At 34.2% G+C, this 18964-nt stretch overlaps 1 protein-coding gene across 1 annotated transcript in view; it reads right to left on the bottom strand.

The window, feature by feature from the left end:
• The window catches only part of LOC111044706 (nuclear receptor subfamily 2 group F member 1-B-like), a 29738-nt gene that overhangs the window by 6039 nt on the left and 4735 nt on the right, over nt 1-18964 (bottom strand). Inside the window, exons 2-6 of the mRNA XM_039423660.1 lie at nt 10831-10940; nt 9925-10040; nt 4281-4616; nt 2501-2658; nt 1073-1166 (exon numbers count right to left, since the gene is read on the bottom strand). Coding sequence (XP_039279594.1) covers nt 1073-1166; nt 2501-2658; nt 4281-4616; nt 9925-10040; nt 10831-10934 — 808 coding nt within the window. The 5' untranslated portion in view covers nt 10935-10940. The remainder of the gene's footprint in view (nt 1-1072; nt 1167-2500; nt 2659-4280; nt 4617-9924; nt 10041-10830; nt 10941-18964) is intronic.

The following is an 18964-nucleotide window of genomic DNA, read 5'->3' as shown; positions in this document are numbered from 1 at the left end:
ATATATATGATATCTTCCAATTCTTCTTTCTGAAATTAGAGTCCTTAAAGCTTCTCATGATTCAATCTAAAACGTTTTCAATGTAAAGCAGACAGAGTAGGATACTATTGAATTAGCTACATCGGAGATAACTTTCTAAATTTAGTGATTGTATTTTCGGTTTTCATGATGTACCTTCATTTTGTTTTATTAACTGTTGAATTTAACTGTAAGAGGTGACAATATAGTTGATATCTTCTCTCTATTTCGTTGTCTCTCTTGTCATTTCTGGTTTCCCGTTCTCTAGCACTAGGTATGTTTATCAAGCATCTCTTTTATTAAGTTATATTGTGTGTGCTTCTAAATTCTAAATTCCAAATTAACTTTCCAAATTCATAGCACGGCACAAGATTAACTAAACTCTTTTCTAGCTATTAATCAACTTTTGGTCATTAATTACTACTTTGGTCGTTTTCATAATTTCTTACATATTACGTTTCGCCAATATTATTGTTCGTAATAATTTAATTACAAATTTTTACACATTATAATAATGTAGCCTACAGCTACAGAATTCTTAATTGTTGGATCATTGCTATATCTGGTAATTTCTATCAAATATTATTGTAAGTGTTTGTTAGTTTTCATATGATAATGCTATATCACTCAATGATAGCCAAACTATTTTTGTAATTATTAGTACCTAATGGAATTTGTATTTGTAATATTAATTTTGAATGATATTATATGTTGACAGGGTTTTGTAAAGTTCGTGTTTTGATGAAATGTTCTGGTAGCCGATGATTTATGTTGTATTTGATTAGAAAAGCAAATGATTTGTATTTGTACCTGCTCTAGAACAAATAATAAAACTATTTGAATTTGAATTAATTCAAAAAGGATCTCCTATCAGAACTATCGTGAAATTTCTCTTGTAAAAAAATATTAAGCTGTTTCCATAATTCTCACCAACTCATTATAATGTCATATTTAGTGCCTGATCATGAAGACTCATTACGCTCACCAATAAGAATTGATTGTTAAAGACTTTCACAGACTTTAGAGTTTGAATGTTTTTAATTGATTGTCGTACCTTCATCGACTGGTAGCATCCACTGAGCAGCACTCAATACGAAGAGTTCTCCCCATGTCTCTTCAAGGAGTGTTGATTGATCTCGTGGCGAGAGCTATAAAATTAAAATAAAACAATTTATCCACCATAAAGAGCCTATTATCACTTTCATAAACATCACTATCATTATTTTAATAGCTTAATTAATCATTATAGGAGGCTAATTTGTTCACATTATGAGTGGTTAATTATTGCAGAAGGCAGTGATAACCATAAATTCACAGACAATACACAGTGGATGGTAAATATAATTGTCTTCTCATCATCATCATCATCATCAATCTGTTCCTGAACGATTTTACGAGTAAATTTATGATCAATAAAATCACTGCTACAAATAACGTTAACTGTAATAGACATAAATATAGCCTACCGTAGATATCGAGTTCATTGATTATAACTAAAAGGAGAATTCATTCACATTCCATTACCTACTCAAATGAATTGAATGAAAGATAATTTATACTAGTATCCAAATGTTACTCATTAATGGGTATAATCATAGAGAAACAATAGCGTAAGTAGATATCCCATGGTATAGGGGATTTATGTCGCAACTTTTGCTGTTATCTCAAGCCGATTACTGTCGTATTGTCAGTTTTTACTGTTTTGATGGGGTGAGAGTGTATGAACGGCACAATTTGAGAGACTATCAGCGTCACACAGCTGGATGGGAAAAAACTACGTGAACTATCGGCTTGGGATAACAGTAAAAGTTGCGACATACTTGTAAATTCCCTATACCATGGGATATCTACTTACGCTATCATTTCTCTATGGTATAATCTTATTAATATAGGGTTGCCTACTGGGTTGATTTCATCAACAGGGTTTGATCGCAGAAAGCGTCCTTGAAATTCTTGAGCATGGGGTGTTCCCAAAAAAGGTCAAAATGAGTGTTAAAATGATTACTGACGAAATGTTTTGTATGTGGTGGGGGATGGGGGGTTCAAGAAACAGAATTCCTAATTTTATTTAATTCAGGGGGTTGAGTCCATGGGCTTGGTGGGTATCCCTGTCATTAAGGTCTAATTCTTCCACTTTATTATAATAATAAATAGCTTTTGTGATATCGTGTTGTTAATTTTTGACTTGTTACAACATTTTCATCAATTAACATTATTTTGGTGGGTACGAGCGAGCTACAAACAAGCAGCTTACATTAAAATTATAATAGATTTTTTTACACTTACGATAGTTTCCAGATCTTGTTTTGTGTAAGGTATTTTTTGGTTCTATAACTATGCAACTACTGGTTTTATTTTGTCCATTTCTCAAACACATTAATAATTTCATTCTCATTCCGACTAAGATAACACTGCACTTATACTTTAACTACCATCAATAGAAACTGCAACTACTATTGCTTTGAAGTTCTTCAAAGCTTACCTGTGTGAAGGAAGGTATATTCCTGGCGCATTTTATACACAGTGTTAGAAGCTTAGCAGCGGAGTCATAAATGCCATCGGATTGGAAGATTGTCACATAACTGCTAATGCTACTATTCAGGTCTCTTATGTAGGAGGAATTACGAAATAAGTCACCATCTGAAAAAAACAAGTAGGCCTTCTGTAATGGGGTATTTTTATTGAAAACGTTTAGAGATCTATAGCAATAATTAATACTTGCTACTGACTGCTGGGTAGGAATGGAATTTAAGTTACCGTTATATGTAATAATTTTTTATGCATATTTTCTACTACACTTTCACTCAAAATTTAATTAATTCTCAGGTATTATCTATTTTTAAGTCATCAAATATTAATTCAAGCCTACATATGAATATAAATAGTAATTTTAGAAGAAAGGTACAGAATTCCACACAAATATGAAAAGAATGTAATTGATCCTCTAGTAATATAATATTTGTAGACGCACATGAAGTTTTCTGCCAAAACTTTCTCTTTGTGAAAAAACTCTATATTTAATTTCATTCATTGCCAATCAGAACATTCAAGACCTATTACAAACTCTTTATAATATGACATCATTAGAAGTATAATTTGATAAAACTCATGTATGTACTTGAATACAATAAAATATAATATAAAATCTAGACATCACCAGCAAAAAGAAAATCTTTGCCCGCTAGTGAGAGTTGCAAAACAGTAAAAGAAAAACATAATACAGTATTTCGAAAAAATGCAGAAAATTTAGGTTTAAATTAAACTAATAATTACAGTAGAAACTTTAGAACAGCAGAATCATAAAAAATCAACAAATATTGTGCAGAGAAAAGACTTTAAAATGAAAATAAAAGAATTCGAATTAAATTGCTATATTTAAGGTAAAGAAAAATATTCCCTCTTAATCCACTCATTTTTACTAATTTTGAAATCAAAGTCAAAAGGTATAGGAGTCAGAATAATAAGTTATTTGTTCACTTAATAATTTTTTTTGTCTCAACTTTCCAATTCCAACTGTTATATTATAATAGTATTGAACATTGAAACAGTTTTGATTTTAAAATTTAGTTTTATTTGAACATACAAATTTAAGACATGATGTTATTGACCCAAATACATATTACCGTATCATAGTCTGGTGCACTTCATTCATAATTAGATTTTTCATTTACGCTAATATGAAATAATTTGAAGCTTAAGTAATCTTCGTATTGTATAGTATACTATTTGTATTTTTATACTACTTTATCCGTTTATTGTTTATGAAAAACATTGTTCTTTTGATTGATAATGTTTTCTTTGATTTGATATTCAGTTGAGAATATTCTGTTAGAATATTCTCATTTTATAATACATCGAAGTATCAATACAATAATAAGGTTTTATATAGGTTTTATACATATAAAAAATACATATATAATAAATAACAAAAACCTTGAACATTTCGCACATAACACTCAATTTGGAACAAACCACCTTATATTACAATAAAAATGAAGACTGTGTGCCGGTTGCACTAAAGCCGATTAAATTTTACCCGTGATTAATTCCACGAGAACCAATCGGAGAATCCTATTTCTCGAAAAAGCCTTCTCTGATTGGCTCTTATCTTCTCTGATTGGCTTTAATCATGATTAAAACTTGACTGGCTTTTGTGCAACCGGGCCTGTGTTTTTTCTTCTAGGTTCTCTTCATATCATCTAAGGTGGATAGGATTGTATTATTTTTGTCACTATATTATTTACAAATATTGTAATGGATACCTGTTCTGGGACACTTTGCCGGTTTTGTTTCCTCCGAACTGGTGACCTCGTCCTCGCTGGCAGAGGTCTGCAGCAGATATGGCGCGCTGACAGGGAGGCCGGGCGACAGCAGAACGGGGGCGGGAGCCGGGGGCGGCGGATGGTCGAGGGCGCAGGGAGGCGGCTCGGCGGCGAGGAAGCGGTGCAGGTAGGAGGCGGCGGTGGGGCGGAGTGCCAGGGGCGGACAGAACAGCGGGTAGGCTGCTGGCAGGTGGTGGCCTCGTGGCAGGTATAGGGCACCAGGGCTCACCTGCTGCTGGCTTTGGTTGGTGCGAGGGGCTCGCTCGTGTTGCACGGCTAACAAACATCATTGTAATGAGAACAGATAACAAAATATCACATCAAATATTTTAGTAAATAGCCTGTTGGAGTGTTAGAACTCCAGTCTACCCAACTTGTCCGGCTAGACATCCAACACATTCGACCCAACATCAACAACTCCATTCACGGTCCACGTCGAATCCAACGTTGAATTTTGGACCACAAGACAAGAAATTGAATAGTGAATGGCCAGCTCAAAGCAGTGGCTCCACACCTTTTGTTTGATGACGTACGTTCGGATGTATACTAAATCCGCGACCCTCTAAATAAGTAGGCTAAGATTTGACACATTCATCTACAATTCATATAATTTTAAAACCTTAATATAAATTTTATGAGTTCGGTCATCGTATTTAATACAATGTAGTAAATATAGATAACTAATATTCCATTTTTACTTAATATATATGTCTTATTACGCTCTCAATGAAACTGAGAAGTGAAAGATATTGTCAAATTTAAACCTACTATTGATAACATCCAACTTTTTGAAATCCAAAGTAATGCTGAAGAATCGGTGAATTTATTCTATTCTCAAAAATCTCGAAAACCACTACTGGGTTGCGACCCAGTAGATGGGTTCGGTTATAGTCCTAATGTCCTAATTATTCTCAGACGGGTTGTTTTAATTGTTGAAATCTTCGAATAGTTACTATCAGATAGAGTTCAATCATAATATCAAGAGTGAATGTAATTTTAAAGTGATGTTTGTTACAAGTGTGAATCGGATTTCAACAACTCAAAAGATATCCTAGAATGCTGTGGATGTAGGAATTTTTTCCATCCAACATGTACTAAAATTCGTACGGGATTACGAAATAAAAGAATCTAACTCAATTCTTTTGGATGTACAAGTGCCAGGTGCGAAGGATAAGATAACACTTATCGCTGTTTATAGGTCTCCTTCAACCAATGTAGATAATTTTCTCAATTGTTTGAATGATTGTTTGTATTTTATCAAAAATAAGCCCAATATAATTTTTGCCGGTGACTTGAATATACATCTGAATAAGTCTACGCTTGCGACTAATGAATATTTCGGAATTTTATCTTTGAATGGTTTTAAATCATACATAAACAAGCCTACTAGAGTTCAAAACGGCACTGAATCGATTATCGATCACATATTTTTAAAGAATTCCTCTTTCAATCCTGACAATGTATTAAGTTCAGTAATAAAAACAAGCATCACTGATCACTTTTGTGTCAGCATCCACATTGATCTTTCAACTGACAAAATTGTAAGTAAAAATAATTCTTTCAATAAAATAGATTTCAATAAATTAATATTATCCATTGAAACTGAAAACTGGGATAACTTATTAGATGACAATTTACATGTGAATGAAGCAATGCATATTTTAACTGACAAAATATCAAATCACATTAAACTTGCAACAGTTACAGTAAAGATTCCGCATAAATTACAACCCCTTAAACCTTGGATTACGCGTGGACTTGTACATTCCATTAAAAACGGGACAAATTGTTTAAAACACTTTCAAAGCAGCCTCTCAATGACCGTTTAAGAAATGAGTATAAAAATTACAGAAATCTTCTTAATAAATTAATAAAACAGAATAAATGTGAGTATTATAAGAATAAAATTAATCAGAATATAACAACTCTAAGAAAATCTGGGAAACTTTAAATGAATTGTTAGGTAGAAGACATACTAAAAAAATTCCCAAAATAGAAGCTGATACACTAAATCAACATTTTGCTCGCGTAGGAAAACTTTATGCTGAGAAATTGAAGTTAAATAATCCCATTGCAACAACATGTAATCATTTCAAGGACTCATGTGTGGAGCATTACAACTCTTTCTTCTTGACACCTACTAATGAAAATGAAATTACTGCTACAATAAACTCTCTAAACAATAACTCAGCTCCAGGAATTGATAATATTAGCAATAGGATTTTAAAAACTATTTCACCACATATTATAAAACCATTGAAGGTGATAATAAATCAATGTTTTGCGGAGGGGTTTTTCCCTGATAGTTTAAAATTAGCCAATATCATACCCCTACATAAATCAGGTGATGCTTCTAATCCATCAAATTATCGTCCAATCAGCTTGTTGAGTACTTTTTCCAAAATTATTGAGAAGTTAATAAAATACCGTTTAGTTAGCTATCTCCTAAAGCATAATATAATTCACAAAAATCAATTTGGCTTTCAGTCTAAAAAAAGTACAGTAGATGCAATATCTCTTCTAACACAGAAAATTACAGAAAATTTCAATAACAAAAATAAAACAATAGCCATATTTTTAGACCTTGCTAAAGCTTTTGACACTATTCCTCACTCAAAACTTCTGATAAAAATGGAAAAGTTGGGTATTCGAGGAATAGCCCTTGAATTATTCAAGAGCTATTTAAAAAATAGATTCCAATTGCTCAAAATTGATAATAAAACCAGCCTTGAACAACTCACTGATTACGGTCTTCCACAAGGAACAGTCTTGTCGCCGATTCTCTTCCTAATCTACATTAATGATCTTCTCAAGTTAGAATTAAAAAATGGTGTCTCAATTGCTTTTGCTGATGACACTTCATTGTTATTCAGTGAAACGAATTGGGAGAATACTAAAAAAGCAGCAGAATCCGGACTTAAAATAGTAAAATCCTGGTTTGATGAGCATATATTAACATTGAACATAAAAAAAAGTAATTTCATGTCTTTCTCTCCAAATTCTATAGGCCAGCCGCAAGGTTTGGATTCCATTAAAATCCATAATGTAAATTGCAAAGAGTCTGATTGGATAAATTGTACATGCTCAAAGCTTAATAGAGAACATCGTGTTAAATATTTGGGTGTAATGATTGATCAACATTTGCGTTGGGATGTTCACATCAATAGTACATGTAACAAACTCAGACATTGGATAAGTAAATTCCGTAATATCAGCCAAGTTAGTAATAAAAAAATCTCAAGACTCATATATTTTGCCTACATTCAATCATTTCTGCAATATGGAATAAAAATTTGGGGTGGAACATACTCAAACCACTTGGAGAAACTTTTTGTAATTCAAAAACACATTATAAGAGCTATATTGGGAAAACCCAGACTCTATCCAAGTGAGTACCTGTTTAGTGAGCTAGATGTTTTAACTGTCAGGCAGCTTTACATAAAAAATTTAATCATCTACATAAATAAACATATGAATCTTTTCAACCTGCGTGTTTCACCATATAACCTCCGTCCCTCATCTATTACCTTTCAAATTACAGATACTATTTTATCAATTTGTAGAAAACAATTTTTATATCAGGTATCAAAGCTCATCAATGTTATTCCTAACCATTTTATCACTAGTAAATTGAATAGAAAACTGCTAATTGAAATTCATACATGGATAATCTCGAACAATGTAATTTTGGCAATGTAATTTCCTCATAGCTTAGTATAAAGACTTCTCATGTTTTTTATGTAATCTTCAACTATTCTTTACTCTCCCCTATACCTTCACTCTGCTCTTTCTCTTCCCTTCCTTACTCACTTTTTCTTTTCCCTATTTCTTAATAATATCCCATTATTATTTTCATATACTGTTAAGCATTGAACACTCGGCCTCTGCGCTCAGGTTCCTCGAACCTTGCAGGGACTTCCCGTTTTTAATATAGTTATGTATAATCCTATTAATGGTATTTTTCTTTTTCATTTTATATTGTATTTTACTTTTTTCATTTATAAACATTTTTGTCATTGTAATTATGTTTTTGGGACAAATAAAGATTTGATTTGATTTGATTTGATTTGAATTTTATATGTCAAAAGACCAATATACAGTACAGTTGGCTAGTAGGCCACAACAAATCGTACTACAATATTGATGAATTGACGGAGTGTAATTTGCATGAATAATGTGAAAATATGAGTGTACATTGAGTTCTTATATGATGAGTGTAGTATGAGTATTTGCTTGATGGGAGTACGGAAGTGTGCTCGTGAGAACAATCAGGTCTGTCTCTGACAGTAATGTCACTCTCTCCGGTCCAATAAAAATAAGATCACTCAGCCTGCAAACATCAGTGTTGACTGCATTTGCTCAGCATCGACCACATAGTTGAATGAAAGTCCAAAGCAAATATAGGCCTACAGTGCGTGCCACCCCTAGCCAGTACTAATAAAGACCAGGTTTCAATTGAACTGTGTTATGACGCGGCACAATCACTTGTAGGGACCTTCTTCGAGCATCTGAATAAACAACGGTGTCTTCACTGTTTACACTTTGTCATCTTCAGTAGGAAAAACCTACCTATATGAAGCTGCACTTTCCTTTCCTTTACCTCGAGAGTGAATCTCTGGTTTGAAATACTGTAGAAATATTTCTGGAATGAGCTTAACAAATTGCAATCTGCTGCACTTTTTGATTGTTACCTCACGAGTAAATCTCTGGGTTGAACGTTTAAAATAGGTAGTAATAGATAGATTGCAAAACCTTATTGTAATTATTTCATCTATGATCAAGCTCAGGCAATGAAGATCAAAGTTACAAGCTGGAGAGAATGAACATCATGTCGTAAGAACTCAATTACTCAGTTGAATCAGTGAAATTAATCATTCATTTACACTAGTGTGGATCTTAGTTTCAGTATTGCATTTTTCACTTAACTGCAATATACTGCTAGGAATAAGATGACTTTTCCCTTAATCATATCAATCTCATCATTTATATCAATATAGTCATTCTATCATCATACATTCTATTACAAATGCAGCAAATATTATCGAATCTCTTAAGAGCAATCATTGCTCTTATCATTGCTAAGAAAGGAAGATTGGGAATGATTGGTTCTACCAGAAGAGAAGAGGCTTATCCAAAAGATAGAAGAAGAAGAGCGTCATGTTCTCGGTTCTTTTATTGCATGGATAAACATACAATCACCCCTCACCCCTGGTTGAGGACAGTTCGATAAACAAATCACAGGAAATAGCTTGAAATTTGCAGGTGGTTCGGAGACCACTTGAAACAAAGGGAACATTGATCAGTCATCATCATCATCATCATCATCATCATCATAACCGTCATCACTGACAAGTTCAGGGTCCAGTGCTCATGCGATATCATCCAATAGGATAATCACTCATAATCCTCAGAAAAAAGGAATTAACATAATTTTTGTATCCGGTTTGTATTTTATAATTACTGTATTATCGAACAGAAATTACACCTTTTTTATGAAACAATTATTATCATCTCAATTCATACTAATATCACATTATTCACACCAGGGAGACGAATATCGAGAAGAGTTGCAATGTAATCTTACCTTCTTTCCTCATGTTCACTTCCAGGCATTTACTGAACCGACATGCCTGACATTGATTGCGTCTTGTTACATCCACAACACATCTGCCATTTTCCTTGCAAACGTAGTCCAAGTTCCTGTAGGTAAAATCAATCAGTCAAAGATTAGCAAACTGGTATCAATTGAGTTCTCTGTCAGGAATCGAATCGATTACGCCTCAAATTTGGTGTATTTTGAGTTTTATATCTCGGTAAAGGATTTTCAACTTGAGTAGTCTTGTCATAGTTCAGAATAAACACTCGATAGTAGAATAGTGTTCTTCAATGTTGTTTTCCATCACGAACTGCTCACTATTAAATCACTTGCTATTAAAAAGAACGACTAGCAGTCAGATTTTTCTCCAATAAATGAATTAATCACTCACTGTGACAACGAGATCTTTCGGCAGGTCCGCCATCTTGCTGGTTGTTATTTATTGTAAAAAAATCTGACTGCTATTCGTTCTTTTTGGTAGAAGAGTAGTAAGTAGTACTTGTGAAGAATCCCAAATTTTTACCAAATGTTAATCTCAAATTGGTGTAAAGCAAGGTAAAGTTTTCTCCTGATAATAAGAAATAGAATGAAGGGGTAAATTTAGAAGATCGATTAATTATTAACAATGACAACTCATTACTTCCAGAAGATACAAGTTGTTTGTTTCCTGTGCTTCGAGACAAAATATTTACCGTAATCTATCAATACATTTTTAAGATGAAATGGTTACCAACGATGAAAATTGATGCAAATACTCGAATAGGCCATGCAATAAAAAGTAACTTTCATAGTTGACGTTTCTCTCATTGTTCGCCAATGGGACGAATACGTGAAATTCAATCATCAAACACAATTCAACATTCTCTTTCTTGTGTTGCTGACACAATATCTTACCTTCGAATACTTCTCTTGAAGAAACCACGGCATCCATCGCAGCTTGGCACCCCGTAATGCTTGCCAGAAGCTTTATCACCGCAAACTTTACAGAGACTCTCCATGAGATTCTGTAATGGATGAATCGGTTATTCGTGTTTAAAATGTAATACACTAAGGACAGTTAACATTGTGAAGATTTAGAATTAATTTTATCACTACAGAAGAAAAACACTATCACAGTATTTATTTGTTCCTCTCCTTGCTCATGAACAACTATATTTTAAACTTTATTTGAAATTTCCTGATTAGGGAGATGCGCGGGGTACAATACCATACGCTACAGTAGTAGTTTTTATTTTTTACTCTCTCATTACTTATTCCTGGTGATTTGAGCGAGCAATACGGAACATGAAGGACTGACTCCAAGAATGCGTCGCTCGAAAAGGATGGCAATAGATGAATGTAATTTTTTTAATCTAGCTCAACTAATCATTTTCAATAAACTTCTATTGTAACTGCATGTTTTGAACTTTATTTCAATCCAATTATACCTTCGAAATTGATAGTTTGACAACTATTTCAAATCCACCCAATTCATCTGCGCCACCTTGTATAATACTTTCATCCAGGCACTTCCTGTAGCTGAAGATTTCAATCTCTTTTATAAACATTTTATGATTTGTGACGACTTCTTTTTCTTCGATTCCGTGATAGTGGAATCAGTGTTCAATGGATAATGATTTTGAGGCAAGGAAACTTCCTATTATTGTACGCCTACAATGAGTCACTATTTCTTTTTGTGAACCGATTACATTATAAATACACAATGAACACGTATTAAAACATTTATTGGTTGAGAAAGATTTGTATGAATGCTTTATTTCTCCTCAACCAAAATTACGTACTTTCGCATGTATTTTGAATAAGGCAATGCTAAATCAGTCCCAACACCTACCAATTTATTCACAGATCTCCCCTCGATAAGGGCTGCTAGTTATTCTCAGTAGTCATGCTGGTTGGAAAAGTCAAGTTTTCTACCTATTAGAAATTTCTAGTGAAGCATGGAATGAGGCCACGCCCTTGTATTGGATCGATTGACCAATGATGTGACGTCCGATCATCGCACGTGACCTTATAAGCGTTATAACTGAGCACACGAGCAAGGAATTATAAGTGACTGGAGAGCATCATGACATTTTTCTTAGTTTTTTGAACACGTTTTTCAATACGATGAAATGTTTGGTTCATTTTCCGAGGTTCTCGAGCAGTCTTCTATTTCTGAAAACGTTATTCAATTAAATCAGTCTTAATTAGCCAACAATATTTTTGTAGATGATTCAAAAGTGCTCAAATTTGCTCACGCTCTTGATGTCCTTTAGACCTCCATTCTGAGTTTCAGGAGAGAGTTTTTATTTGTATCGAAGATACATATATTCACAACATATTCGCAACACCATTCATGAATTTACTGTTATGAAACATTCACGCTCATTCGCGTTAAACTTTGAGAAAGCATAGGGGTGCTTCAGATATTGACTTCAGCCGCCGATTCTATTATGTAAGCTGGTCAACTTCCCATATTAATTTTGAATGAGAATCTAGTCCTTTTCCACTCTTCCGTCTATTTTCCGTCTTCATGTCAATATTTTTCTCCGACCTCTTCAACTCTTATTCTAGCACCTTCCGCACTCTACTCTCCTCCCTCAAGCCACAATTTCCCTTTTCTCTTCTGTGTGAGAAACCTGCCTTGAATGAAACCCTCTATCACTTTTTATTCAAGCATTGAGATTCATATTGAACTGATTTAATTGAACAATAATATTGTGAAACAGAATTTTATTGTAGGCTAATAGAATTTTAAATAATACTCACTATTATCTATCTAGCCAATCACCTCGCGGATTGTGCCAAAACAAAAATTGTGGTTCCGTATTTTTTTATTGAAAAGAAACGTGTTATGTCAATACCTACTATTAATTCAATAATAGTAGGTATTGGTTATGTTCTACTGAACACATGTGTATAGGTCTAGGCCTAGTAGGTCTAGGTTCTATTTGTATTTTGAAAAATTCCGTTGATTAGGTGTTGAATGGGACTTTAAAGTGACGTCATATATCTGCATTCCAACAGAGCTGATGAAGCAAACATCTACTTTACGATTAAAAGTGGGAACACAGGAAAAAATATTACTCACCATGTTAGTCTTTTATTACTTTGTGGTGAGAATCACGCTTTAAAATTAGCGGAAAACATGGGAAATCGTATTTGTCGCGTTTCCTTTTCTCGTAGCTCTTTGATAGCATTCTAGTTAAGTGCAACCATCCAGAATGGAAAATGGTTGGAATATACAAGCAAACTACATTTTTTGGCTGACTCATTGTAGTTTGCAATTATCAAATTCAATTAAGTAATCACGCCAGCCTTAATATAACATTAATCCCGTAAAGTTCAAAGCTAAGTTTGAAGTGAGCAATTTATAATAATATTGGACTTCCAGTATGTTATAATTATATATGCCGCGATTCATTCAGGGGTTACAAAGTGTGAAATTCAACAACATTAACATTTTTTATGATGAACGAACAAAAATCACTTATTTTCTCACTATGAATGCTAATCATATAGCTGTTTCATCCGAAAAATTGTTGTTTGTCTGGAGTAAGAAGTCACTGAATTTAAAATTTTCTCGTGAATCAACCTGTGATAGCTCCATATTGGCAATGTGCTTCGATGATGGATATCTAGTGCAAAAATATAGCAATAAAACGCTGATAGTAGTGTACAACTTTGAAACTAAAGTTGGGAGACAGCTTCTAGCTGAATTCACTATGGATGCTTTTATTTTTAATGTAAAGTACTTTGGGCATTCCATTTTGACGGTTTCTACGACAACAGGTCGATGAAGTTTCCATGAAGCTCGCCAAAACATGATCTAGAACTGATTTTATCACTGAGCTTCCATGAATATACTTGTGCTATATGATGTTGTAGTCGGAAACACCCTATTTTTGCATGATAGATCCATTGAAGTAATAAATCTTTCAACAGGTTCAGACGATATCACCTAGCTAACCTCCATTCTGCTCAAAATTCATTTGACAATCCCACTAATATAGAAATGGACGAGTATGCATACCTTCGAGCGCACAATTATGAGCCTTAGAAGCTCATCAATGCTCACTGGATGACAATGGTTCATGACCATGAGCACACACGGCAATAGCAATTTGCCCATGCGTCGGTACAGTAAAGAAGTACATTTGAATTTTTGAGGTTTAAATTATATTAGACCTGTTGAAGGAGAATCCAAATATTAACACTGGAGAGCTTTGCAACTCCGACTATTGGCAACAGCAGGAAGAATACATCAAGGAAATTTGATGAGAGTAAAGTTATTACAGAAATTACGTACCCGAGCGGGGTTTGAACCCGGCTCCTCCAGATTTCCGGTCAGAAAGCTCTCATTGTCTAGCATCAAAGCATCAAGTAGTCTCTGGATAGTGGCGTCAATTTTATTCCAAGTCATTTAATTGAGGTCATGTATGAATGGTTTGCAAGTAATTAACTTGATTAATTTGGTCAAAGGAGATTTATTCTTTACTATTCATCTGCTTCATGAGTTACAAATAGTTATTACAGTGATAGGCGTGAAGTTTATCCATTGAGTAATAGAACCATATTGTTGTCTAAAGAGTTTGAAAGTATAAAAATTGAAAATGTGTCAAACACATGCCAATACATTCTTTCACTTTGGAAAATATTCACCGAAATCTATCAATAACGCAACATATTCTCAGAGCCCAGAAAAATGATGAATATACCATAATTATTTTATTTATATATTTTGCTGTATACCAGATTGCACTATAATGTACCATAGAATAAGTATACTAAGTATACAAAAGTAACATTTAGCTTAGGGAATGCGTAAGCTTACTCTATCATTGTACAGATCCAGCCTCTCCACTTTTCTTTTATTTGTAATAAAATAAAATTTGTACCATTTGTAATGATTCTATAGAATATTATTTTGGATTAGTTTCTGACAATGATAATCTATATTGTATAAATATTTCCTACAGTGGCATTGAGATTATCCTTTGTTAAAATATAGGAAAAGCCCTCTCATTTTCTTGGAAGGATTTATAAATGTATTGTCTTTTCTAAATATTATTTTATACTGATTTCTTATGAGATTAGTGATTTGAAAGAGGCAATACTTCGAAAAAAACTGGCAATGTCCTTCCATCTCGTTTCAATAGTTTTTTTCATTCTTGATAGAATAATATTATCTTGTTTCAGCTTCTCTTGAATCTTATGAGCTTATTATTGTAAAAAGGTGATACTTTCATGTTTTATAGAATTGCCAATAAGTGGAAAATAAAATAAATGAATCATAATGGAATAAATTTTTGTAAAGCTCCTAATTTCCTCAATAAATCATTATTTTGTGGTAGTTTATTGACCGAGCGTTGAGATATCTACATTGATACTCAACTGATTTTCTTTTGTATGTACAACCAGATAACCAGATAATACCACTGTATTATCTATATATGGAAGCGAAATGGCACTCACTGACTGACTGACTGACTGACTCACTCACTCACTCGCAGAACTAAAAATCTACCGGACCAAAAACGTTCAAATTTGGTAGGTATGTTCAGTTGGCCCTTTAGAGGCGCACTAAGAAATCTTTTGGCAATATTTTAACTCTAAGGGTGGTTTTTAAGGGTTTAAAGTTCGTCTTTTAGCATGTATATTCTTCTTATTCTCTTAATTATAATTGAAAAATGTCCATACCATATGTTAATATAGAACTATAATCTAGAGAGAGTACCTCTTCGAAACAGTTGTTAACTGGTAACTTAATTAATAATTTTGTCAGGTTGGCATTAAGTTGAGTTGACTTTGTTAGGTTGGCACCAAGTTGAAGATTGAAATGCATTTATCGCGGAAAAATTTATTGGGCACTGCTACTTCAATCAGAGCTATTCCTAGTAATATTATATTACTAGCCGTCAGGCTCGCTTCGCTTGCCATATCCGTTTAGCCAGACGGTTAGTCTGGACCCCCGACTGGATCGTCCTAACATATGATAAAAATGCTCAAATGAAAAATGCAGGCGAGCGAAGCGAGCCTGCTGATCTCACTCCTGGACGATCCAGTCGGGGGTCCTGGGGGCGGAGCCCCCTGGCTAGACGGATATGGCGAGCGAAGCGAGCCTGACGGCTAGTCTAATGTATATAACCAGATAACCACTTTGAGAGAATTGGCATATTTATATAATTATAGAATAAGTTGGATTAGTTACTCTATTGCACTATGTATGTGCATATGTGACGCTTTTTCGTCCAAACGGACTTTCATGAGACGAGGCAATGTAAATAGAATATCGTACATTGATAGATAGTATCCTATCTACTTTGAGACGAGGGATGTAGGCTAAATCATACTGACACTTTTTCGTTTAAACTTCAAACTATGCAGTATAAAACTGCTTCTGTCAAAAGTCATAAATGTGATATTAACTATTATTCAGAGCTGTTGTCAGATACTATTTAGAGCCAAAAGATTCGAAGTCATGTCAAGCAGGCCGTGTTAATAATGACTGAGGGTAGATAGTGAATAAATAATGGTGATTCGACAGTCAATGAAAGTCATTTGTAGAGGTTGTTTGGGGTTGAGGTTAATGACAGAGAACCGCAGTAGTAGGCTGACTGTCGTGATGCAACTCGTCAGCATCAGTTAAGTCAAAATATTTAATGTCTAGTGGGAGGGGGGCAGGTGCGTGGTCAGTCACGTGCGTGCGTTTAGTGGAAGGTTCGTGGGTCGTGGGTCACCTCTCACCTGCCCTTGTCTCCTGTCTGCATTCACTGAAAGTCAACATGAAAGGCCATCTGATCTATCAGATTCGGGTATAACTCACATTCAGATTCACCTCTTCTTCTATATCATTGGATGGACCCTCACCTCAACTATATTTTCCATGATAGAAAATCTATTCGAGAGTGTCGGGGAGTAGAAAACAAGATGGGCCACTATCGGCCGTGTAATCACATTTTTCGTGTTGAATACCATACTTCCCTACTTTTTCATCCACCATAATCGAGGACATGTTGAATTGATCTGATTGTAACAGAATAAGACTATTCTTCCGTTTAAATAATTTGACTTGAGAAGCATTATCATCTTCATATTGGTAGGTATAAAAAATCTAGGGTGGTTTACTGATTGGAATGATTCATTAGAAATGTATGGAAACAGTCAGTAGTCGTCAAATTCAAAATGAACTCAATGGGAAATTATCTGAATAGCTGCCCATACTAAACTTATCAATTTCAGGGACCATTCTACCAGCATTGATTATGCTGCTGGTGTGATATTAATTTACGATGATCGCCATCATTGTGACTTGGCTGAAATTTGTCGTCTACCAATGATTTTTTAATTGATTGAACCAATTGAGCTACCTTCAGACTCAACATATCTTCTGTCCTATACAAATAAGATGGATCCGTTTATACTTACTATGCTCATAGATGTGGATATAAATTCTATGAAAGCGTTTGGGGCAGCGTACAGCAGGTTGTACTTGGACCATACAAACAGCGCTCAATCAGCGTATAGCAGCTATCGATACAGTTCGTGAAAGCTTTAAAAACCATTGAATGGAATATTTTGTAGGATTATAATACCCTTTCATTAGCGAATCAGAGCAAGTGACATATGACACCGTTGTTACACTCGTTTTCCGCTCAACTATAATGACAATGAGAGCAGACAGGTGTTGCCGACGGCCCATTGTTGACGGTAGCCTACAATTATTGTTGTTTGGTGTGGGGCGTGGGGCGTGGGCCGGCTTGGTGGTGGTTTTAGGGGTGCTCACCGCAAATGAATGCCCCATTTTAAATGCCACCTTCGACTCAGCCACAACAAAAATTCCTATAATAACTATCTTAATTATTTGTGAGACTAGTTTTTCTACTGAAAATCGAGTAAATCATATTTTTCCTGAGGGTGATGTCCACATAATCTCTATGCTTGTGCGTAGCTAATAGCAAAGAATAAAAGCTGGTATTCTATTCCTATATATGCTAATGGGAAGGATGATGATGATGAGAGATTCAGATTTGAGATAAGGTACTTCAAGTTAGAAACTTTCAAATTAAATTTGAATGGGAAATATTGATTCTAGTATACTGGTAAAGTCGATTCACATTGATTCTAATTATATTTTCAAAACATTTATGACAACACAGAGAAGTCAGATTCGTGTCAAACTCTGGCAAGATTTTGAACTTCTATAATTCGATAAACATGCCGAAGACAATTTGATAGCGTAACTGGGAGAGTTTAGTTAGAAGTGAGTTGACTTGTGATTTTTTCTAGGTGATTTAGTAGCTAATCATGTGGAAAACTGAGTTTCCACTCAAGTAGTTTATTGTAAGAAAATGTTTCCCCCCAAAGTATTTTGTAAGTTTTGCAAGTTATGTCATCGGAGCGTTAAGAAACATCATTCAGGAAGTTTTGATGTTTACTCCTAGCATCCATTCAATTACATACCATTATAATCTGTTGAGCATATCCAAAGAAATTTGGGTTGACTTTTCTAATGGAGGAATAATACTTTCAGAATAACTATTTATACATGTAGAAGCTTCCATTTGCAACTTTATTTTGACACTGCTACACAGAATCTTGTGACTTCTTTCTCTCTAGCCTTCTCATTCCAAAGACATTGAGGTTGAGCAGCTATTCTGCTTCCACGTTCACTTGTTCCTCTTGCATATATCTCGCAGAATTATGTTCTAGAATACATAGATATTACACTACAGTATAATACATGAATGTGTATTAAATTCATTCCACAATAATGAGCGTAATTATTTACTTGGACTCCTCTGAGTTCGACAAAGTTCAAAAGAGAAGTCTCTAAATTATCAAATTCATTTTTACAACTTCAATGATTATATTCAATCGAGTTGGGAATATGTTATTTATGATAGAAGAATTATTTTATCAGTGGAAGGCTCCATTGATAACCACTTCACTCTTTCAACAATCCTGTGAAGGAATACTCTAAAAATTATATATAGATTTTTTAGAACTATTATACAGATTCCTAATCACTGGATAAAATTTCGACGAT

Source organism: Nilaparvata lugens, chromosome 3 (assembly GCF_014356525.2).
Source record: "Nilaparvata lugens isolate BPH chromosome 3, ASM1435652v1, whole genome shotgun sequence".
NCBI lineage: Eukaryota > Metazoa > Arthropoda > Insecta > Hemiptera > Delphacidae > Nilaparvata > Nilaparvata lugens.
This window is presented reverse-complemented; position numbering and strand designations above follow the sequence as displayed.